The sequence below is a fragment of the Malaclemys terrapin genome, chromosome 4, assembly GCF_027887155.1.
Source record: "Malaclemys terrapin pileata isolate rMalTer1 chromosome 4, rMalTer1.hap1, whole genome shotgun sequence".
NCBI classification, from domain to species: domain Eukaryota; kingdom Metazoa; phylum Chordata; order Testudines; family Emydidae; genus Malaclemys; species Malaclemys terrapin.
Genome location: NC_071508.1, coordinates 90,756,230 through 90,781,074, shown reverse-complemented (window position 1 = coordinate 90,781,074; position 24,845 = coordinate 90,756,230). Strand labels below are relative to the sequence as shown.

The 24,845-nt window shown below is 43.2% G+C and overlaps 1 protein-coding gene across 2 annotated transcripts in view; it reads right to left on the bottom strand.

Annotated features, from left to right (window-relative positions):
- Positions 1-1,470: 1,470 nt before the first annotated feature.
- PLA2G4F (phospholipase A2 group IVF) overlaps positions 1,471-24,845 on the bottom strand; it is a 36,371-nt gene continuing 12,996 nt past the window's right edge. Inside the window, exons 5-20 of one of the 2 annotated variants that reach the window (XM_054028594.1) lie at positions 24,477-24,517; positions 23,771-23,813; positions 21,617-21,683; positions 21,078-21,247; positions 18,910-19,023; positions 18,257-18,294; positions 16,997-17,132; positions 16,002-16,138; positions 14,941-15,163; positions 13,852-13,966; positions 11,040-11,177; positions 7,071-7,178; positions 5,702-5,896; positions 5,145-5,311; positions 3,915-4,101; positions 1,471-2,727 (exon numbers count right to left, since the gene is read on the bottom strand). In XM_054028594.1, coding sequence (XP_053884569.1) covers positions 2,507-2,727; positions 3,915-4,101; positions 5,145-5,311; positions 5,702-5,896; positions 7,071-7,178; positions 11,040-11,177; positions 13,852-13,966; positions 14,941-15,163; positions 16,002-16,138; positions 16,997-17,132; positions 18,257-18,294; positions 18,910-19,023; positions 21,078-21,247; positions 21,617-21,683; positions 23,771-23,813; positions 24,477-24,517 — 2,100 coding nt within the window. In that variant the 3' untranslated portion in view covers positions 1,471-2,506. The remainder of the gene's footprint in view (positions 2,728-3,914; positions 4,102-5,144; positions 5,312-5,701; positions 5,897-7,070; positions 7,179-11,039; positions 11,178-13,851; positions 13,967-14,940; positions 15,164-16,001; positions 16,139-16,996; positions 17,133-18,256; positions 18,295-18,909; positions 19,024-21,077; positions 21,248-21,616; positions 21,684-23,770; positions 23,814-24,476; positions 24,518-24,845) is intronic. The other variant, XM_054028595.1, reaches the window with a different exon arrangement.

The window sequence follows — 24,845 nt, the reverse complement described above, 5'->3', positions numbered from 1 at the left end:
TAAGAAGTGGCATGTTAGCAAAATTCTTTTTATTTAATTAAAAGGAAATACAGAAAATATCCTTTTCTTTATAGAAATGAAGTAGCAAAATGTTCTTGAAAAGTTACCACTACACTATGGTCTGCTTTGAATGGGGACATCAAACTTCTGTCATGACAGTTCAAATACACAATCAGTACATTCAGTTCAAAGTAAACACCATACGTGTGAATAGTGCTTATTCCCCAAAAACTTTGTTTTGATTAGACGTGCCCTGAAAGTCGCATCTTAAAAACTCTCTGCAAAATGAGGTAATTTCACCCCACAATATAACAGCAGCAGTTCACATTCATTCTATTTATTCACATTTAGTAGTTGCACCTATCACAAGCACTAGCTGCATCACACTAACAAAATAAAATTCTAAACAAGGCCTTGACCCAAATATCTTAAAATAAAATAGACTTCCCTAAATCTACCCACCTGTAGAAAAATAGCCTCCTTTCCTCCGCCCCAGGAAAAGTCTGAGGAAAACAAACTGATGAGTTCTTGCAGCATCTGAAAATGACCAATTGCAGGCTCTGGTGAGCCAAGTTGCAGCAGCAGCAGGAAGCAATTTCCAGAGTCAAAGATCCTTTCCTAAGAACTCCCAGTGCCTTCCCAATTACATTAGAGAGGAATTCGAGCAATTGCTCTGGTATCACAAGGAGAGAGACCATCTCTGAAGTTGCTAGGACCGAGCCATCAAGGTGTTTTATTGGTCAAAATCAACACTTGAAGTATTACATGCAGCAGATTTTAAAAGGAACTCTGGCATAGACTGAGTTAGGCTGTGTAGAGGAATGTGCCCACTTTATCCATGCCTTGAACCGAGGAGTCTCTGCCAACAAACCAGGATCTTTCTCCAGGACTCGGCACAGTTCCTGATTGGACTTCTACTTACAACTCACCTCTGGCAACCTGGCTTCAAATCCTAGATGGGTCACAATACAGAAGGAGTTTTGTGGCCTTAACCAATCTAGTCCCCAATGTTCACTTGTCTACATCACCCACACTTCAGCATCCTCTTCTCCCCAGAGACCCATAACTAAAAACATGTATCATCAGATCAGGATTGTTACACCTCACATAAGCATCTGTATCACCCTGCACAGCTGGAACTTTGATGCATCTGTGACTGTGCTGAATATCAAGAGAGGAACTCCTTTCCCCTCAAAACGTACACCTAGTTTGGTTTCTCGGTACTGAACATTTGGCAATGAAAGACAACTATTGTCATCTCTTTGGGTTTTACAAACTGTAGTGGAGTACAAAAGAGGTTGGGGGTTACACCATATCGGTTGTAAGTTTTCAGTGTGAAATGTAGGGAATTTAACTGTGCTCCCACTCAGATGAAAGTGGCTTGCAGCTACTTTACCCATCAGCATTCCTACTTTATTCCCGGGGAACTCTGCACCAAAAAAATTAAAAATTCTGCACACAATATTTTAAAATTCTGCAAAATTCTGCATATTTTATTTGTCATAACACAATATAATCACACCACTTTCAATTATTTTTGGTCATTTATTTCAAAATACCTGTCAGCAAGTATGTCTGTAACAATACAGACAACAAACAAAAAAGATTCAGAAAATGTTTTTTGAGAAATAGATTTCTTACTAGGGATATTAATACATAACTGAGTAATAATTCATTTAAACTACAATACATAACTGTATTTCCTGCACCCCTCAGAAGCAGAGCAAAGGCTTGGGGGAGTCGGGGGTAATGGAGGAGGTGAGGGAGAGGGAAGTAAATTGCTGGGGAGGAGCCTGCGTGTAAACTTGGAGGGTTATTGGGTATGGGTGGGAAAAGTATGGAACAGGTTTTTTGGGGAGGACAGGAATTGATTGTTAGGGAGCTTCCCCCATGCAGACCCTGGCTGACCTGTATCTTCAGGCACATCTGCCCCTGTCCCCATGTGTCCTTGCACATGCTGTGTGTGTGTGTCTCTCCTCCCCCACTCAGATGCCCACTCCCCCACGTCCCCATGTGGCCCTGCACAGCCTCCCAAGTGTCTCTGAGCCCCCAACTCAGCCATCTCCCTGTCACTATGTAGCCCTGCACTTCCCTCCCCCCGTGACCCTGCACCTGCACTTCCAGTCACCCCCTGCCCCAGTCTGTCCTCCCCCACTAACCATTATGAGCCCCTGTCTGAGCCCCAGGAGCCCCACACTGTCTGTCTCCCCATAGCCCTGTCTCCTGACCTAGCCCAACATGCGCTGTGAAGAAGGCTCTGCAGGTGCTCTCTCTTCCCTAGCTGGCCAGGAGCTGCTGCTCTGTTCTATCACCACAGCGCTCTCTAGTGAGCAAAAGGTACAACTGCAGAAACTTTCCGGCAAAAGCTGTTTTCTGCATAAAAAATTAAAACTATGCGTGGCTTATTAATTATGCATCCATAGTGGCACAGAATTCCCTCAGGAGTACTTGAACCATATGTCTTTGGTGCATTGCAGTCCATCTATGTCCTATGCCAAGAAGGTTCTCATTGCCCATTGCCCTTCTTCAGCTTCCTCCTGCTCAGAGCCAAATTTAGGGCCTTTAGGAGTATGTCCTTGTTGTTCAGAACATTGTAGCAGTTCACTTCCACCAGCCTGTCAAAGTCATAGGGCTCAAAGGTGAAGTTTAGCGTGCGGTAAGGAGAGTCTTTTCCCGCAATGACAAAATCACCAAAGGATTTCTCATCTTCTGACTCGCGTTCTATTCCTGAAACCAGAGAAAAATAAACTGTGAAAGTCTTACTAGAACCCTTTAATTGAATCACCAATGAAGGTCACAGATCAACTAAGCAGGTGTCAACTTTTGCTCACTCTCCTGGTCAGGAATTGCATGAGAAGAGATTTCAGCACTTCAGAGTAGGGTCACAATACTTTAGCTTTCAAACTTTGAGCCAAAGTACCATCTCCACTTCATACTTCCACCACCCTCCAAAAAACACAGATTAAAGAGAAAAAAATTGTTTTGTTGCAATAAATCACAGTATGGCACACTACAGGATTAAGCTATAATTTTGAGGTGAGAAATACTAACCGGACTTCAAGGTAATAAAGTTAATTCTTCCTGGAAGGGGCCGCCCACATTAGGATAACAGGTGTGTTTTTAACACCCTAATATAGACAGGGCCACTTGGGCTTTAACACGTGTTACCATAATATAGAAAAAGGCCCCCATGCCTTCTATTGTAACTAAACTTGATTTTAAAATGACTAATGGGGTTCTATGAGTAAAAAGGTGTTTCAGGTTCTCAGGTGGAAAAATGGCTGGGAATTCCTAAATTATAATCCTTGAGGCAACGCTAACTGATTGTATTTCAGACCTCTTTATAATGCAAATACAGTGACCATCACACCATCAGGATAAACCCCAGAAATATTAGTTCACATCTACATCTAGCCATTATATGTGGCAGAACTACTTGGTAAGGAAAGAGTTGGTTCATAAAGGAGCAAATAATTGTCTATTTAGATTCCCCCACACTTTACATAGCTTTTGGGACAGCCCTGTTCCTCCCTTCACCAAAATGAAACACTTCTGTTGCTCTTTCTGTAAAAAAGTAATAGAGCTCAATAGCTTACAGGGAACTAGGTAAGGGAAAGCTGTGATATTTTATGGTTAGAGAGACAAGGTGGGTGAGGTATTATCTTTTTTTCTTCAGGGCAGGTCTAAAACCCGAGGAAGAGCTCTGTGTAAGCTCAAAAGCTTGTCTCTCTCACCAACAGAAATGGGTCCAATAAAAGATTACCTCACCCACCTTGTCTCTCTAATATCCTAGGACCAACACAGCTATAACTGCATACATTTTATGGTTAGGAAAGTTCAGCCAGTCTCACATTCTAGCTGGCTAATCATACCCGAATACCTTAATCATAGGATCTTGATGCACATTCCCTTACCCGGTGCTTTGTATTTCCGGAATGTATCATTCACCAGTGGGAAGTGAAGCACTATGGGAGCTTTTGGGTTTTCATTATCCACAAACATGTAACATTCTTTTGGTTTCTTCTCATCTTCCTCACTCAAGATGATTTGTGGAAAGGGGATTTCCTGTTCTTCACAGTATTTCTGAGTCAACTGTAAAACCTGTGGTCACAGAACAAAAGTCAAATGTTAGGTCCTGTTTTACCCAGCGAAAACAGAAAAATAGAGAATATTTTTCTTCTAACGATTATATTTATGGCACTACTACAAACTATTCAATTTTCATAATTAATTTATGTTATGTAGCAAATATTTTATAAAGTAGAGGCAGCATGTTCTAAATCACAAGTTTGGGAACTTTTCCACTGGCTTCCTCTCTGACCTAGAACAAGTCATTTAACCTCTCTGCCTCGGTTTCCTCATCTGTAAAATGGGAATAAGTTACCTGACAGGGAGTTTGTGAAAAAATCAGTAAATATTTTTGAAGTGCTGCACATGTGTAGACATCCTAAGTATTATTACATTTAGCAAGTTTTTTAAAAACACTTTCGTAATATATTTCAAACAGAAAAGTTAGTCAGTCACTATCATTTTACATAGCCAAACCTACAGTTAGACTTGGAAGGATTGGACTCAGATTTCTCACTTGGCTAAAAACAAATAAAATGCTTTCATAATTAAAATTCAAAAGTTACATCGAAGAAAAGTGAACAGTATATTCTATGATGGGCTCGTAGACAAGTAATACACTGTGTTGCTGTCACCTTTTTCTGGCAATAAAATAAGGTGTTGACTAATATATGGATTGTATTACTGAATCTGATGGAGCTCAATTTCTGTAGACATATTTTGAACAGCAACTAGACTTGATGGTGCTAGGGAAAATATTAAAATCGATAAAAATAAAAATACTTGGAAATAAATTATGTCCCTTAAAATATACTACAAATTAAAATTGAATCATTTCAAGATTATATATATTGAATTTGACTAGCTGCATGTAATATTTTCTGAACATACATTTGTATACATGTATACATGAAGTTCACAGTGAATTGCCTGGTCTGACAACTGAAGCCTTGAGTGGCCTTAGAGTTACTACAACGTGTCCTACTTCAGGAGACTCCCTATTCAAACATCTTGGACTGATCCATGTTATGAAAAATGTATGTTTCCATGCTTCTTTCCCTGTCTAATGTGCTCACCTCAAATGGAGCATCCCAAGAGTAGTTAAATGACAGGATGACATCTACATCTCTTTCTGGCTGGAGCACCACGGGAAAGGGAGAGTTGATCGAAAAACCACCATCCACCAAGTACAGGCTGTCTTCCATGGGAGTCAGCTGGTTGGGAAAAGCATCAAGGTGTGTACCTAACAGACACCCCCACCCCCCAAAAAATCACCTTAGTTACCAAAAAGATGGGAAAAACGAAACAACCACTGAGACCTTAAGGAGAAACCTCTAATACATATTCTGTACTCCCACACCAAAAATCAGACCTGCACTCTGGATATTCCAGAAGCAAAGTAGAAAACAGGTCTGTATCACCAGCTGGGTGATATTATTTCATAGCCAACAAGTTCTCCGATTGTATCAAATTCTCTGCTGCTGGTGTAAATTTGGCAGCACTCCACTGACTTCAATGGAGCTGTTCCAAACTTATACTAGCAACGAATTTGGCCCAAAATGCTAAAGTTATGCATGATTTTAAAATATTAACAGAATATCCAAAACACAGTGATTTATTTCAAAATGGCTACCTTTCCAGGCTACAAAATTCCTGTTGTTGACATAATTTCTGTGAAGGTACAAGCCTTGCATGAAGTTGAAGGTTTCCCCAGAGGTGACACGGGACTTGAAGAAATCCTGAAAAATTTGTAATAAGGGTCCCCCTGGTATAACCAGACGAGTCTTTAACCGAGTGGCTTCCCGAAAATGGAATCTTTGGCAATCATCTATAACACAAGCCATGATAAAAACCAGAATATATTTAAAAGCATGCTCATTCAAACCTAGCATTTCAAGATACTAATCTTTTCACAAATGAAAGTTCAAACTAATGTCATATGACTGTTTTTCCCCCTACATATGTGGGCACTGTAAAAACGTATTAGTCTGATTTCCAAATTAACTGAGTCTTTACTGAAGTTTCGTCATTTAGGATGTCTTTCAAATCTCACTCATGAGTCATGTAGCCATTCCAAACTGATGCCAATGAAAACGATATGACATCATGGATATGCTCTCATATGGGACAACGGTCACTAGAAATACTGAACATTCACTACAATATTTCTTACGGTTACAAATGGGAAATAGCGTAGGGAAATCTAACACTGTGGTATGACAAATGCAGAGTGAGAGGAAGGATGTTCTTTCTACCTACCTATTGAAGGTACTTCTAGACCTCTCCCCATCACCACAATACCTACGCATCTCACAGTCTTTAATGTATTTATCCTCACAGCACCCCTTTGAGGTAGGGAAGTGCTATTATCCCCCTTGCACAGATGTAGAACTGAGGCCCAGTGTGACTTGTCCAACATTACAGAGAAAGTCTATGGCCAAGGGAATTGAACTCAGGTTTCTCAAGTCCCCAGCTAACACTCTAACCACTGGATCTTCCTTCTTCTCTTTGTAGTTTGGATACAGGACTGGGACTCAAGAGACATGGGTTCAATTCCCAGATCTACCATCAGCTTCCTATATGCCCTTGGACAAGTCACTTAACCTCTCTGCACTTCTGTACCACAGTTCCCTATCTGTAAAACAGGAGTAACAACACTTTCCTACCGCCCAGGGATGTCACAAAATATTGTAGTCAATGGAACCAGGTAAGGGGGTGGGGCGCGAGAGAGAAGTTAATGGTGACCATTATTATTTAGTCTACTGTGTAAATATATAGGCCATATTGTTGAGAGAAACTACATGACAGAGGAGAGTGGAATGCAGCTTTAGAGAAACTGTGTTAATGATCCAGCCCAGCTGAGGCTTGTCTGTCCTTGGACATTCCACAGGACTTCTTAAATTTTGGAGTTACATTTATGTGATCGTTCTGAAAAGAAACCTCTAGAAAACCCAGTTTTTAAACAAAAACTGACTATTTTACGGGGTACTGAATGGCCTTACCTATGACTCTGATTACATCTTTCAGAGAATCTAGAAAGCTCAGTCCTGAACCAACCATCTTCAGACAGATATCATCCAGACTTGCGGCAAAGGCACTGCCCCACATTCCTATAGGCAGAGGAAGGGGTAGTGGAGACAGAAATAAAGAAGGATTTAACACCCTCGTAGGCTTCTTAAACCCAGTGCAGTCAATAGAGGCTCTACCATCGGGTCACTGCCTGTTACCGACTGGGCTGGCCCTGTAGGAGGAGTTGAGCCCTACGCCTAATTATCCCTTTCCAAAGTGATGGGTTGGGCTTCGGGCAGTGGTTGGGTCAGGTTAGCAGGCATCAGGTAATGGTAGCTCAGGGATAGTACCATCCTGTACAAGGGAGTCTACTCTGTCAGAGAAAGGGAGATTAGGGAAGACCTAAAGGAGACATCTCTACAGAGAGGCCCAGTCTGGGGTACTCCCAAAAGAGAGATCTGGGATATGTTGTGTTAATTTTGATGGCATATATGGGCCCAAAGAGTCAAAGGTGTTAACATGACCCTGAAACTGTCCAACAATGAAGAGTTTTAAACAAGGTTCAGAGTTTAGTATAGAGAGTGCTTGCTTAGCACCATGGAAAACACAAACTGTTTAATAAAAGATTGAAATCATTAAAGATATAGAAAAAAAAAAAGGAAAAACAGGTAAAGCATTTGGAATGTAAAGTATTAACGAAGGCTTTTATTTTAACCATAACTCTTATCCCCTTTTCCTTTAGCTATAGAGAGATTTTATAAGGAAAACCCTTTGTTTGACAGTCTTTTAGATTATATTAAAGATAGTAATAACTGTCCCTTTTGGGGAAAAGAGAAGAGGTCAATTGAGATAGGCTGGAACTGTTATTGAAGTTCAATCCTGTTTGCTAAAGGCAAACACACACAAAAGGGGAGAGAAGAGAATAGCAGAGATGCAAAATACAAATTCTGTCTCTGATGTTGCATCCATTTGCAACCGCATTGCTAGAAAAACACAGGCACAGCACCTGGCCTTATCAGCCATTCCAAGTACCAGCATCAGGATGCTTAGGGAACAACTGCAGCTTTTGTCAAAGGCTCACAACAGTGTTGCAAAATATAGTCTTAGCCAGCTAAGGTGGACTCAGACAGTAGGAAAAGAGAAACGGGTAGGAAAGAAAAGAAATAAGGCAGGGAAGGAAAAGGACACGAGGGGTAGTGAGGAGACAGTCTCATATCCCAGTGTTTGGGATTCAGCCAGACCCAGTGGAGGTGGCAATGTCATTGGGGCCCCTCTCTTGGACGGTCTGGTAGAATCTCTCTGGTTCCGGACAACAAAAACCCAATGGTGTCACTGTGGACCTCAGGGTCTCTGGAGTCAATGGAGGTGGCAGGCCAGGATAGTGAAGCTCACTCCTCCTTCCCCTTCTTTCAGTTAGCAATTATGCTCATGCTCGATTTCCCCTGCCCCCCAAAGTCTTATCTTTTAAGGACCTGAAAGGGGTCAGATTCACCCCTGCGGCGCCTCCTGCTGGTTATCCTGGGAATTAGCTCAATCCAGCCTGGAGCACCCTCTGCAGGCCGGTGATCCACCTTGTCTTCAGCTGGCTCCCGTGTCCCTCCCAGGACCCCGGTGCCCCTTGCTCTGGGTGCTGCCCCTTGGCAATACCCACACATGCTGGGTCTCCCCTCCCAGGAGAACCCCCACTCACTAACCCCACCTCGCCTCAGTACCAGTAGGGTTACCATATCTAATAAATAAAAAAAGAGGACCCTCCACGGGCCCTGGCCCCACCCATTTCCCCCGGACGGGGGTTTGACTGCCGAAAAGCCGGACATGTCCAGGAAAAAGAGGACGTATGGTAACCCTAAGTACCAGGCCACTGCCAGTCACTATCAAGCCCCCGCTCCCAGTATAGGCCACTCATCACAGGCAAGGTTGGGTTTGGACCTGCTGCCTTGGCCTACCTCTGGGCTGCCCGCTGCAACCCCCAGTACCTTTGGCCTAATACTAGGCCGCAGCCTGGGGCTTTCCAGGCTGGAGCTCCCCAGCTCCTCTGCCTTTCCCCAGCCCTGCTCCACTCAGGTACCCTGTGTCTAACTCCCTGCTGAGTGCAGAGAGACTCTGTCTGAGCTTCTGGCTTCCTGCCTTTATAGGGCCAGCTGAGTCTGTTTGGGGCGTGGCCTACCTGCAGCCATTTTCCCCAAATCAGCTCAGCCTTCTCCCAGGGCAGTTCCAAACTCCTCACAGCAGGAGCGGGTATCCACCCCGCTACAGAACCCCAAAAGGAAGAGAAGGGCAGGATAGCCCATCCTTTCAGTTATTGTCCACCAATTAGGCCGAATTTCCAACACACTCATTTTGGTTCATTGATTTCCAGGCCCACATTTCTCATCTACTAGACATGATCTTAACACAGCCCTGGAGTTACATTAGGAGGCCTTTTTGTTTAGACTAAATCAGTCACAGCCAGTCTCCCTTTTACACCTTTCCCATCAACATGGATTGTTGTATGTGATTGGAACATTTCATAAACTTTTATCTGCTTTCTCACAGATGAGTTCACAATTAGTGTAAGTTTGTTGGCTCAGTTATTACAATATGTGCCGAGAGAGACCTGAAGCCATGACAGAAGGGTAAGAGGAGAGAACCTTGCAGGGAGCAGGAAGTCACAAGCAGGGGACCAGAGGAGACCCTGGTTTGAGTTCAGTGGGGAAGACACTCTCCCTATGAGCCAGAGGGAAAGGCCTACCTGGAGCAGGAGTAGGGTTGCCAGGCATCTGGTTTTCGACAGGAATGCCCGGTCAAAAAGGGCCATTAAAAGTCTGGTCGGCGGTGCAGCAGGGGCTTTCCCTAGCTCCAAACAGTTCCCGGAAGAGGCTGCCAGGTCCTTGCAGCCCCTAGACGCATGGGTGGCCAGGGAGGCTCCACGCGCTGCCTCTGCCCTGAGTGCCGGCTCCGCAGCTCCCATTGGTCAGGAACCGCAACCAATGGGAGCTGCGGGGGTGGCGCCTGTGGGTGTGAGGGCAGCGAGCTGAGCCTCCCTGGCCACCCATGCGCCTAGGGCTGCAGGGGCCTGGCATCCGCTTCCTGGGAGCTGCAGTAAGCACCACCAGGACTCCGCACCCCAACCCCCTGCCCCAGCCCAAAGTCCCCTCCCACACCCAAACTCCTCCCAGAGCCCGCACCTCACACTCCAATCCCCTGCCCTTAGCCCCCTCCTGCACCCCAAACCCCTCATCCACAGCCCCTCCCCACTACTCACACCCCCAGGCAGAGCCTGCACCCCCACACACACTCCCCAACCCCCTGCCCCAGCCCAGAGCCTCCTCCTTCACCCCAAACGCCTCATCCCTGGTGCCACCCCAGAACCCACACCCTCATCTGGAACCTGCACCCCTCCCCGCACTCCAAACCCCTTGGCCCCAGCCCCGCCCCAGATCCTACACCCCCCAGCCAGAGTCATCAAATCCCAGCACTTCAACCCCTTGCCCCAGACCAAAGCCCTCTCCTGCACCCTGGACCTCTCATTTCTGGCCCCACCCATAGTCTGCACCCACAGCCAGAACCCTCACCCCTCTCCTGCACCCGAACCCCAGTGAAAGTGAGTGAGGATAGGGGAGAGCAAACAACGGAGGGAGGGGGGAATAGAGCGAGTGGGGGCAGGGCATGGGGTGTTCAGTTTTGTGCAATTAGAAAGTTCGCAACCCTTATCAGGAGCAATACCTCAACAAGAGTATTAGGAACCCATGAGGGCATAATGGACTGCTAAGCCTTGAGAAAAAAGCTGAGAGATTCTACTTTTGAGTTAAACTGTTATTTTATATTAATAAGTCAGATCCCAAGAAGGGGTGAGTACTTCAAGAGCACCAGTTATGGTGGTTTGTTTAACTGAGCAAGGGGGAAACTGAGGCATGAGCAGGTTCTGACACTAGATGAAGCTTTCCTATTTCCCTTTCAAAGCAAGCTGCATTAGAGCATACCCTGCAGATAGCAGATCCTGAGCTCTGGATGTTTCCGGATCAGCCGCCCCATGAAGAACTCACTGTCAAAGTCTTCTGTTCGGACAAAGACTCCATACTTGCGGAATCCAACCTCATAGGGAGTGAACTCACACCACTCTGAGAGTAAGACAGCAGATCAACAGTTATCTCAGGAACACTGATGTGCAGTCTCATTATCCTATTCTTATAGGAGTGGTTAAAGAAGAGTCTCTGCTTCTTCCAGGATCACCTATCAGCAATTCCTTCCCCATAAAACCCCATATATAGTAGAACTAGTGTGGCTGTCTTGGGGGAACAGATAGTTGGATCTTCCAGAGAGGCTCTGTAGGAACTCCCTGTGCAGCAAGGTTTGGGGGACTAATCAAATCACTGGTATGCAGATCCACCAGCCATTGTCCCTTGCAGAGTAGGGGCACAAGAGCAGCAGGAATGATTGCTGTTTCAGGGTTGCAGCAGCCACCAAAGAGCTCCTCCACTTCTGCTCTATGGCCTGGGTTCGTGAATTCCTTAGCTTAGTCCCCATGAATAGTCCCTGCACCAAGCTCAGCATTAGCACGTTTGGATACAGAGGGGAAGAGAAAAAGGATTTAACATCTAGAACTGGGGAGGGGTAACCCTCTCAGATGAGAGCTCCTTAGCTATACCACAATTTAGGATTTCTCACTATATCTCACAATTATGGCAATGAGAGCAACTTGACTGTCTAGATGTTTGTCACAGAATGGGCTCCCTCACCCTGGATTTCTCTTTGCAAGCAGCCCTCTCACACTCTTATGCAAGTTCACCACAGTGTACTTTATTTACATCATCTTATGCAGCTTCATGTCCCATCACCATAAGGGACAGTTTCAAAGCACCCCTGTGGCACAGGAAAGGGAGGAGAAGGGGGAAGAAGTCTCACCTCTCTGAGATCCTGAGCTTCTTTGCCCATCCTTCCAGCCTTCCCCTCCTTTCTCCCATTTAATAGTTCCCAGCTAACATGCTGAATCCCCTTGTTAACTGGTTAACCACCCAGTCCTAATCAAATCTCTCCCTATTTGGTCCATGATGGAAACCTTACAATATAGTGAGCCAGGCCTAGGCTACTCCCACTCTGTCACATCGTTCAACGATGAAAACATTAGTTTTCATGCCTTCGGCGGCATGCCTGAGGGAGGTCCACCGGTCCCGCGGATTCGGCTGCAATTCGGCGGCAGGTACACCAAATCCACGGGACTGGCGGACCTCCCACAGGCACCCGCCAAAGGCAGCCTGCCTGCCATGCTTGGGGCAGCAAAAAAGCTAGAGCTGCCCCTGCTCATACAGTATCAAGATGATGCCTGCCTGCCTCTCCACTCAGCCAATACCAGCCTTCATCACCCACTCGTTCAATTTTCTAACGGGCACTTTTGTGCTTTCTCCCATGCTGCCCCCCAGATAGAGGCGAGGCATGCGGGGGGGCACACAGGGTTACGTGCCAGTGCCTCCCCCTCATTTCTGCAAACGCAAAGCTGCTCAGCTTGGAGGCTGCATCTCCAGCTCCGCTGACTCGGCAGCTGAACGCAGCCTCCTAGGTCCTAGTGCCAGTTGTGCTCCCCTTCTGTGTGCTGGGAGCCTTCCGGTCTTCTGTGCAACAGTGAGTGCTCGCGGTGGGGCTGGGTAAGTGGGGGTGGGGGGAGTGAGGGAAGGGGGGGAAAGGGGTTGGGGGGGGAGAGGCAGTGGGGAAGGAAGGGAGTGGAATAGGGTGGGGGAGGGGAATGTGGGACTGAGCGGAGAGGGATAGAGAAGAAAAGGGGAGGGATGGGGAATCACAGGGGAAAGTGAGAGCCCAGCATGCGGCATCCCCTCAGAAGCAGCTGGGGCTCCCCCGTTAAGCAGGCCCATCAAACCCTCACCCTGACAAGCCCTACCCGCTACACCTGGACCCTTCAGACAACCCCTCACACCCAGACCCCCACCCCACTGAGCCCCAACCAGCTACACCTGGACGCCCATCCCATCAAGCCCCAGTCCCCCAGCACCCGAACCCCCCCCCCACACACACACACACAGACCCTTGCCAAGCCACATCTCCCCACACCCAGAGCTCCCCTCCCCCGCTGAGCCCAACGACCATCATCTGGATTCCCTGCAGAGTCCCACTGCCCCTGCCCCAATGAGCCCCTGTGCATCCAGATCTCCCACTGAGCTGCCCACACCCAAATTGCCCCACACAGAAACCTCTCACCCCACACCTGGATTCCCCACACACTAAGCCCCTCCACACTTGGATCCTGCTGGGCTGAGCTTCCCTACCCACACCTGGTGGGCCTGGCACAGAGGGGCAGGGCCCCGGGGTGTTTCTGGGGCAGGCCCAGCTCTTGCACTGTGTCAGGGTCAGGTGCAGCCTCACTGCTGAGTCCCTGTACTGGGGGATCTGGGGGCTTCAGGGTGATCTCCCACCTCAATGCAGCCAGTGGCCTGTGCTCCCCACTGCTATGCAGGAGTCACATTTATTTGACAAATAAAATTTGCAGAATTTTAAAATATTGTGCGCATAATTTTTTATTTTTTTGGTGCAGAATTCCCTCAGAACTGGATCTTCAGTGATATAGCGATGAGGAGAACATAGGTGAAGGTGAACTTTGCCAAGCAGTGTCCAGTTTGACATATTAGCTATTGGGCTCCCAAATACTGGCTAATCAGCACCTCATGTCTCATGCTCATTATCCAAGCTTCAGGGAATGGTGGAGCTGCAAAGGGGATTAAGTCTCAGTGGGAGGGAGTTATTTACAAATTTTAAAATAGAAAAATAAACCTGTCTCATTTATACCTGCAAAGTCTTCATCACTAATATTGGGCCTCACATTGATTGCTGCATAGATGGGATAGGGGTTCTGTGCCCTCTTCACTGCTTCCTGTTGGTCAGACAGCTTTGACAAGTCTTTCTGGTTATAACAGGGAAAGAAAAAAAGCTTAATATTTTTGGTGCTATGCTAAAGCCATCTCGCCACCATGCTCCAGTATTCTGGAGCTCTCTCACTTTCCAACCTCAGCTATAACCATATCACAGGCTCTGAAGCTCCTCTCTCCCCAGTGTAGGGCTCATTATATTTTACTAGAATATTTACATGGCCTAGATATTTTGAATTTTACAGGCATTCTTCACTAGTTAATTGCTGTTTTAATCAGATTCCAATTTGTGATTTCATCTAACTGTATCATTTTACATTCTGTTTTTGAAAAACCATATTGCTAGACATACGCCACCATATTTTCTGAGCCTTAACATTCCAAATGGCTGTCAAATGAATGGCTTGCGAAGTAATTTCAAATAAATACCTAGCTCTTACATAGCATTTTTCATCTATAGATCTCAAAGTGCTTTATACATTAGGTAAATATCATTATCCCCATTTTATAGATAGGAAAACTGAGGCAAAAAACTCCCATGTTTCTCCCAAGACTCCTCTAATCCCAAGAACAATTCTATACAACAGGGGTCAGCAACCTTTCAGAGGTAGTGTGCCGAGTCTTCATTTATTCACTCTAAGGTTTCGCGTGCCAGTAATACATTTTAACATTTTTAGAAGGTCTCTTTCTATAAGTCTATAATATATCAACTAAACTATTGTTGTGTGTAAAGTAAATAAGGTTTTTAAAACGTTTAAGAAGCTTCATTTAAAATTAAATTAAAATGCAGAGCCCCCCGGACCGGTGACCAGGACCCGGGCAGTGTGAGTGCCACTGAAAATCAGCTCGCGTGCCACCTTCGGCACGCATGCCATAAGTTGCCTACCCCTGCTATACAATTTATGCATACACAAAGAGAAATCATTTTCCAGAGCACAAAAAGGTGGATATGTTGAGGTTCTAATTTGAAGGCAAACAGCAATACACTTCAGAGTCTAGAATTCTTTACCTTCTGATATAGAAAATACTCTATAATAAGGCCCCACAAGTCTATGAAAGAGACTTTCCGTCCATCATTCTCCATTGAGTTCAGCTCCTGGAAGTAATATTTCAATCGTTCTGACGAAAGTGCCCCTGCTTTGCTACTAGATACATTATCCCTGGCATTACTGATTGCACCTTGGAGGTCCTTACAGGACCAGTCTGTGTCTTGATACAGTGCAGACAAACACCTGAAAAACATTTACATCAAGATCAGTGAATGATATTAAACATCAAACTGCAGCTAAGTATTGTTACTATTGCAGTATTGAACTGAGAACTGTAGAACTCGGACAACTAGAAGACTAAATACTAAAGCTAACAAGCATTATGAGATGGAGTTTTAAGTTCTAAAATACGCTGGGGAACCTGAGACCAACCTTATTGTTATCACTCTGTCAGCTCATCTACCATTCAGGGTTGTTCTGGAGAGCAGATTAGCTAATGCTAATTAGTTTACAAACATTAGCTAACCCATCCTCACAACAGCCCTGCGAGCTAGGTACTGTATGGGGTTCCAAACAGAGCCAGGGTAACTGGCTTCCTTCTCTGCACAGCAGAGAATCTGGCTTTGCAAACCTCCCTACACAAGTGTATAAGCTAGAGTTTTAGATGAGGAGCAGTACATATTTATTTACATTAAGTTATTTACCATAACTTTTCCATAAAGGGGGTGAATTTTGAAGGTGCAAATGGAAGTTAAGTATCCAACCCTCACAAAACCTCAATGGGAGCTGGGCATCTACTTCCTCTTTGTGCTTTTGAAAATCTCCCCCAAAAAGTGTTTTCTTTCTGTAATGCAATTATATAGCTTCTACTAGACCCACTGCTGTAGGTATTAAAAATAGTAATGAAACTCTCTTTTTAACCACCCAGAACATGATGACTGTCAACATCTGATAGACAATAGCAATATATTGGACCTACTGTTTTTTAAAGATTATGTGCATTAAATCTAGCATCTCACTTGGAGCTACACAAACCCTATCCAGCTAGAAGTTTCAGGGCCCATCATTGCATATTACACACCAAGTAGAACCTGAAATTCCACACAGATACGTTGTGCTGTCCAAAAGGCTGAGCTGCTGAAGCCCTGACAGGCTGCCATAGAATGATGTCAGTGCTCTAGTCCCACCACCAGATCCCAAAACTGCTACCACTGGGACCTGCAGAGAGGCAAGAAACCAGGGAATTACACATTCTGAGTTAATTTTTGATCTGTTGTTTAATTTTATATTTATTTACTCTTTACTTATGTAAGGATGAGACCCTTAAAACACAGGAATAGTTATACTCCTGTTAATATACTGATTAAATTCCAGTATAAAGTTAATCATGACTGATATTTTAGTGATATAGATCATGTATTATAAAGATCGTAGTATTGTCTAGAGAGTTGTCCATTTGCTGAAAAGATGTGTGATGTATATTATGCTCCCCAAATGCTAGTCATTTAATCACACGCCTTGCAATAGCACATCAAACGTACACTGTTGTAAGCAAAAAATACTTTAATCGTTTCTGTAGCACTAGTACCTAAGACCCCCAAGCAGAGATCAGGACTATTGTACCAGGCACTGCGTACACAGACATTCCTGTGTACACAGACATTCCTTCTGCCCTTCCCTTACAACCATGAGCTTTGCTGGGTCCAAAAGCTGGCTTTATTTTAACATCCTGACAGCACATGATGCAGTAGCTTTAGATGAGAGAATCCAAAGAAATTCTGGAACCTCAAACCCCAGAAATTTTCATTGACCTTTTTGGAAAATTTTTTGGTTTTTGTTAAAATTACTTTTTGTTCCATAAAAGGAACACCTACAAAAAACAAAAAAGTCTGAAAAGATATCAAAATCTAGAACTCAAAATTCTTGGTCTCTAAAGAGAAACTCACCATAGGTGATGCTGTGAATGTTCCGTGAATGAAGGAAAGTCCTGTGGTTTACCTGCAAAGAGCCCTAAATGTTTAAATGATTACCCGTCATAGTGGCTCTACAGCCATCTCTAAACACTGTGCTTCATACCTCATCTTTCCCAGGGGCTTCTCTTAACTTAAGTGTCTTCATTAGTGCTTGAGAAACTATTTTCTTCCTCTTGTCCAAAAATTCTCTCTCTTCTTCACAGAGGTCAAAACCAAGGCGTACATCAAGATCCCAAGTGCTGATTACAGAAACAGGGGTTAAAAAGAAATTAGGAGTTTTCATAAATCTAAAGGGTTTGAAACCCCTTGAAAAAGGGTGTATGGTAATCTTCTCTAAGCAAATATTCTAGGCTTACAGTCAAATCACTGTAACAAACACAAAACTTGACAACCAATATTCAGTTAAAAAACAGAAGAGCGTTTTTTGGTTAAAGGTGAACTTCACTCATCCTCACTATTTTAGTTTGTGGTAAATTCAATCCTACAGTGTCCAAAGACCAGGATTTGATAGTTTCATACAAATGTAATTAAAGTTATGATTGGTTTAAAGAAACAGATAACTGGGCAGAGGGATGTCTTTAGCAGAGGGGAAGAGTCTCAGAGGGAGGTAGGGGGAGGATGCAGGTTGAAAGGCTGGATTCATTGTGAGAAGTACAGGGAAGGAAGGTGTCAGGATTAAGATGATAGTTTTAAAAGTATTTTAGTCGGTTTAAGAGAAGAAAACATCTTACTATGGGTTTGTAGACGAGGGTTGGATCAGAAACTAATAAATGCTATGTTAAGAGGCAATTAGGGATAGTTCTATTATATTTTTTTAAAATTGTAAGCTAACAAAACATGAATCTATCTACCCCTTACCCTGATCTGTTTTGCTTCTATGCGCTAATCCTTTCCCAATTTTTTTTTTTAAATTTTATTATCTCATTTTATTTTAGATTGTAAAGCTCTTTGTGCCAGGAGCTATATCTTCGTCTTTGTCTGTACAGCTTCCAGCACATTTTGGGCACATTAGTAGTAATAATAAAATACAAAACAGCCACTTTACGTTTGCACATTTAGCTGCTCATTTTTGAGGCCTAATCCCTAGGAATTTATGAAAAATTTGTTCAGATTTCAGGCCCTTTCCTGATATCAGTGCAGCAAAGAATAATTTCACAGTGAAAATCAAAATAGAATTTGGTTAACAGAAGAAAAATATCCAACAAGATTTTATTTTTTCATTCAAACCCAAGAAAGCCTCTACTAAAATGAATGTGCTTCGGGAGCAGTTAACACAGTCACTCAGATCATTCACTGTGAGAGTAAAGTATTTCCTCATCATAGGATCTGCAAGGAACATAGAGCCTCAGAGGCTTTGACTCACCTCTTTTCAGCCTTCACACTCAGGTCCAAACTTTGTCCCTGGAAAAATACAATAAATCCCTGAACCAAAGGTAGTTTCACAGGTGAGCCTACTAACAGGGCATGGAGAATGCCTTCACCATTATCAAATATTATGCAAGATAAGCACTTCCACCAGCAAAAGCAAATACACAGCACACCTTATTTTCTCCCTGTGGCTGTTTTAGTGCAAATAGACTTCTCTTAAAAGCTGTTACACTGGAGTTAGATAAAGTTGGAGGACAGGGGAAGAGTGCAAGTATTATTCCTCTTGTGCACTTTTGGCTTTTCCTTCCTCTCTTTCACAGTCTATTTAATTTTTCCCTTGCTTCTGCAAACTGATGGGCACTGATGCTCATTTTGTAGGAATCAGCCCTGAAAACAGCACATCTGAGAATGACTGTGTTGAACAGTCTGCAGTGATTAACTCTATGACATCATTCCAAGAAATGTCATCTTCTTGAGGTGTTAATTTTTAAAATTACAGCAAAACCTGGTAGATGTCAAGAGTTCAATTAAGTCTTCAGTTATGGCAACACTGGCTTTTAGTCCCAAACTTTAAATATGCCTACTTCTAAATGTTGGAACCTTTCTCCCAAGAGTATTAAAATACACACAAAAATATTAGTGGGTTACCTCTCCTAAAGGAACAGCCATGTCTACTTTCTGTCCAACAGGAAGTGATTTAACTGGTACAGTTCCCTGTCCCAGAAGTGTAGTGTGCTTTTCCAGATCAGAGCTTATTTCATCCTAGTAACGAGAAATAGTAATTCTACAGTCAAAGAAAAATAGTGTTCATTAAAATAGTAATTTCACCTGTGAAAATTTAGAACCAGAACTGTCACAAAGTGGAGTTATTCACATATTGCAACTCACTACAACTCTTCAGAAGAAGGTCTTATGATATCATGTACTTTTGACCACCTTACAGGCTCTCTGTCCACCAAGCCTTCTTTCTTGGGACTATTTCCATTATTCCAAACCTCTAAATTACTTCAAAAATCTAACTGCTCTCTTTTTAAAATCAACCTGTCATAAAAATGTTTCTCTTGCCCCCAAATGGGAAATTTCCCCCCAAAAGAGTTGCCCTGGTCTGAGGCCAGTAATGGGCAATATGCAGTGCTGCATTCCTAACGGGTTTAAAGTCCAATATATTGTGACATGTTTCAAATAGCACTTCATTCTAGCCCTGGAAGGTCCATTGATATCAGACTCTAAAGTCATGACATTTTGTCTAGAAAAGCTATTTTAATTCCTTTGGGGAGGTTCATTTTTTACATAGTTAGTAAAGCAAAGCTCCTTCAATTCCTACAGAATTTGATTCATGATAACTGAAGCACCTTGTTTTACAAGGGAGGGATACAAAAAACCAATCCCAATAGAAAAATATGTGTGTTTAAAAATTGTAAAATAGTTTTTCCGTAGCACGTATCACATGCCCAATATATGATAGCATAGCATAAAGGTTTGATAGTCATTTATTTGCACAACTAAATTCATGCTGATAAAAATCTTTATTCTATACCACACTAGTGTGGGTGGAGCTGGAGGGGGGGGGGCAGGTGTACGTACCCACAACGTTACAAGAACTTTATTAAGGTTGGACATTCAAGCCCTTAAAAGTTAAGGTCATTCATACAACTTTAATTCAGCCCTGTATTGCATGTGACACAGTCTTTAATAATTACACAATCACATACTATTTTTTTTTCCATTCCACCTCTGTCTCATTCACTCCCACTTTTTTCCTTCACCCATTCCAGGCCCAATCTCACCAGACTTGTTGTTCCGGTCTACTCCTTTCCCACCCACTTCCACACTGCTCCAACTTTTATCCACTCTGCATTCAAATCAGATGGCTTCCTCCTCCACATTGCCAGGGTGCCAGCAGGGAAGGAGTCACTGAGAGCATAAGGGAGAGAGGCTTCTTTGCGCTCAGTTTCAGTGATCAGACTCACTGAAAGCAGCCATTTCACACAGGATAAGTCCATTTTTGCCCCTGTAGCCTTGGGCTGTAGGGAGTATGCTCAGTCACACGGTGGGGAAGATGCATGTGCAGTCTGGTCAGCATTAGTAGCTGTGAGAGGCTTAACAAAGCTCAGTGAAGATGGAATCTCTGGAGATTTTAGCTGTTTAATATCAAAAAAGTCTCAGAGCACGTGCAAACTCTGATTTCTAAAAGGCCTATAACTTGGTCAAATTTAGGTGGATTTTCACAGGGATGGCAAAAGGCACATCCTGAGACAAAGACCATCCACTGCCAAATTTAATGTCCCTTGTGAAAAGCATGGGAGCACCACAGCTGTTCAAAGAAAAGGTCTCAAGAATTTTTTTAAATTTTTTTTTAAACATGGGCAAAAACATATTTTTCCCTTACCTTGTTCTCAGAAACAGCTGAACTGCTTTGTCTGAAATTTTCTAAAAGAATCCAGCCTAAGACTGATACCCAGCGTGGAAAATTTCAGACTGAACAATTAAAGTCTGACAAAGTTATAGGCTACTGAAAAGAGGATCTTATAATGGGAAGTGTCAGGGAACCGTCATAATAGGCAACACTACCATCCCCATCTGTAATTGCCAGTACTCCATGAGAAAATTGCTTTCAACACCAGTATCTGACTACTATACAATGGCAAACCAGAAATTGGTTTCCTCTAAAGAAATTTCTGGCATGATGATCATAACCATAAATCAGTACAAATTACTCTTCAGTCTATTTCATGGACCAGGAGACACCTTGCTTCGGAATGGATTTGTTCCAAAAGTGGTTGGTAGGCTATGTAGATGTCAGCACAGATGCTCACCTGTATGACAGTTATTGTTTGCTCCAGTTCCACCTCCAGGTCTGGACACATTTCTTTGTCTACATGAAAGACAAACGGGGTCCCAAAATCTTGTTCATTGTCTAGTGTGCAAGGAATGCACAACTGTTTCTCATAGGCCCCCGGCATTGATAGCTTGATCTGACAGCTCCCTGACAGTAGGGATGAGAGATTTAGATCAGAACAGTCACTGAAACACACATTGAAAACTAGAGAATTCTATTAGAAATGACAGCCAGACTACAGAGACAAAAACTAAAGCCCCCAAGTTTTCTTTCATATGACACTTTATGGAAAAGATGAAATAGCATTCCATTTTTATTAACAGATTTATTAAAAAGCCACTTCTTGAAAGAAAGTAGTAAACAACATGTTACATGGAAAGTGAAGCAAAGCTCCTTAGAATTGGATGGCAAGAGGCAAAATTCAGGTGAGGATCCAAACTTCCTCCAGGCTGGGATGGATGTGCTAAAGAGTGAGCAATAGAGTAGCTCTTCCTTGAAATATACAAGCAGACATACCCTTTTCACTCTGCTTTGACTTCTCATCTTTGTTGATTACACCTTGGAGACACAGGCAGGGATGAGCCTATTTGAAAAACAAAACAGCTCTGGTTATGAGATTCACTTCAATTCCCCACTGAACTATAATCCAGTGACAATAGGAAGTGGTTTAGAGCATTGATCCTGTAGCAAAACAAAGGTTTGGGGGGGGCAGATTTGTTCCTTCAAATGGACAGGGTTTGTAGGGCAGGGATTGTTGCTGTTTTTGAACTGAAAATCACTTCCCTACACCCTAACTTCCTCACACCCTATTCTACACAGCTACAGACTGTCAGGATACACAGACTTTTTTCTATTTTTTTATTTAAACTTACTAAGAATGTGCTTTATGTTCAATCTCTTTCCCCTCCAAAAATTTAGGGAAACTAAAAGCTGGCTTGATTTGTATTTAGATCCAAATCAGAATGGAACTGAAATACAAGCTGAGCAAACAGCCAGCTTTGCACAGACGGGAAAAATTGCTTGCGATCCATCCCACAATTCACAGAAACTGCCCCATTTCTGCCTATGCAAACACCTCTTACACTGTAGTCTCAAAACCCTGCCTTCGAGTGACCATGTGGAGAGAGAGGAGGTCGGTTTCCCACACCATTTAGTCCTTGGCTTCTCTGATGAGATTGGGGACAAGAGACTTCACTGATGTTAACTTTGCTCATTACATTTTATTAAAGCATCAACATTCTTCCACAACTCTACTGGTCCCCACAGAGAGGGTACATGTCTACCTTTGAGCTGGAAGGTGTGATTCCCTGCTCATGCAGAAGTATCCACTCTAGTTCTGCTCAAAATTGCATGCTGGAAATAGCAGCTCAGCCAGGGTAGCACATACCCGCCCAGCCCACCTGGGTACAAACTGAAATGGCTAGGCCAAGCCACCACTCATGCTACCCAGGCAACACTGCCATTCTTAGCATGCTAGCTTGAGCACAGCGAGTGCAGATACGTCTATGTGAGCTGGGAATCATACTTCCCTAACACATGGAACCAAGCAGTTGCTTAAAATGGAAGACTGACATGCTGGGAGGTGTAGGTCCATGCTCTTATGAAGCAGCCTATAGAATGAAAAGATTTGAGAATGACTGCACTAGGAAATGAATTGATTCCCACCCATTCAGTTCACATACAGGCTATTAGGCAGCCTCAACAGTTATTTTCAGACATGATTTACCTAGGCTGAATTACAGTCAGTGACCTAGAAGCAAAATGCTCCATATTAGAACTGTGCAGAGGATGGAAATTCCATTTTGGGAAGGATTTTGAGATTTCGGAGTTTGGCTTCATTCTAAATCACAACAAAACCCAAAAATTTCACAATTCTCCATGAAAGAAAATTCTTACAAATCCTTCATTTCTGATTGATCAAAACTTTTCTTCCCCCCACACCTTGACACCCAATTTTTCTTCAAGATGAAATTTCAGTGAAATCAGCATGATTTCACACAGCATTACATTCTCCAATAGAAAATGCTTCAGCCTAAGTTTTTTGGATCCCCTCCACTCCATATCCTCCTATCCTGTTAATTTCCTTAGCTAACCAGTCCTTCCCTCCATCCCTCATCTGCGATTGGGATTCTTCACTATATAAGATACCATTTTCATACTACCATTTTCTCTGAAGACTTAAAGAAATTGCCTGAGATCAGGCCCTCTGGCTTCAAATTTCAGATTCAGCAGCCAATGCTGCAATGATTTATCCCATTTACTATCACTAATAAGAAATGATTGGAAAGAACGTATGCTGAACTTGCATATTACAAAAGTACAAAGGAGCACAGGTAAGTGTCAAGGACTGGAGGATAGAGGGGTCCACAAAATATCCACTGACGCTCCAAAGGCATTGTTTTGAAACAGCATCCTTCCTTGGCTATGAAGCCATCTGACCTACTGGAAAAAATAACCCCCATCACAGGACAGTGCCCTAATTTCCAGAAATCCAGATTAAATATTTTTATATAAGCAAATGCAAGAAGGGACACGTGTGAGGTAGAGGAAATGAGATGCATGGATTTTGGGGACCCTCTAATTTTGAAGTGCTCATCCCCTGTTTAACCACTGAAAGCTGCATTAAGTAACAATTCTCTAATGAATAACCAATTATCTCCATTCACTCACCACAAGGACACCATTGGTGAGGATCTCAGTAGGGGCATCTGAGCTGTGAAGGTAAAGGGTAAATATGAAGGAGTTTTGATTTTAATTTCCCATTGGTCCCTCATTTTGATGCCCCTCACACCTCCCTTTCCATACTGAGTGCTTGGAGGCACCTTGTGTGCTCACGATCTGTAATCAGACACTGAGAATGGCAGCTCAGTAAACGTTTCCTTCGTAGGGCAATGGAAAAAATGTTACTATTAAAAGGAGAAACTGCTTCCTGGCTTTGTGCAGCTGTCACACGCACATGCAGATTCCCACCTCAGTTTCCAGAAAGGAGACTGGTTTCAAATGAAAAGAGACCAAACATAAAAAAGGTATTCTGGATAGGCAGGTGTAGTGTTAATTGTATTACAGGGATTATTGCAGTAACCTTCATTGTAAGCTAAGACTTCATCAACATGAGCTTCACCACAGCAATGGCAGATAGACTCCAGTACTGAGATTTCCCTTATTGGAATGCCACAGCAACAAGATTCCAGCAAAGTAATATTCCAGAGCACTGTGCCAGTGCCCTAAGGCTGAGGATGCCATAGCCTTGAAGGCATTTATACCTCAGAAATAATGCAAAGAATTGTAAGAGGTGAGAGACCAACACTTCATTCTAAAATAATGCATTAACAATGCACATTTACATTGAGCGGTGTACTTAGATGATCAGACTCACCATTTTTCTAAGTAGAACTCTACATCCAACTCCTCCTGAGCCTTTACAAAAAAAAAAAAAAAAAAAAAATATCAGACACTGAACAAGATAATCTCTGACCATTAGAAAGAATATGAAGCAGGTCCAGGTTCACCCAGCAGCTTTGCCTATAAGGCAATCTTCACATTAGGTTATATACTCTAGAGATTGTTTGGTTTTTTTTTTTTTTTTTTTAAGTGCAATTATATTCTGAAGTGACCAAGAAAAAAATGAGAGAGAAGGTGGGTGAGATAATATCTTTTACCCTATCCCCAAAAGCACATGACTAGTCCCATTGAAGTCAATTCATATAAATAACGCTCCATAACTGCGTAAGTGTTACCAACATCA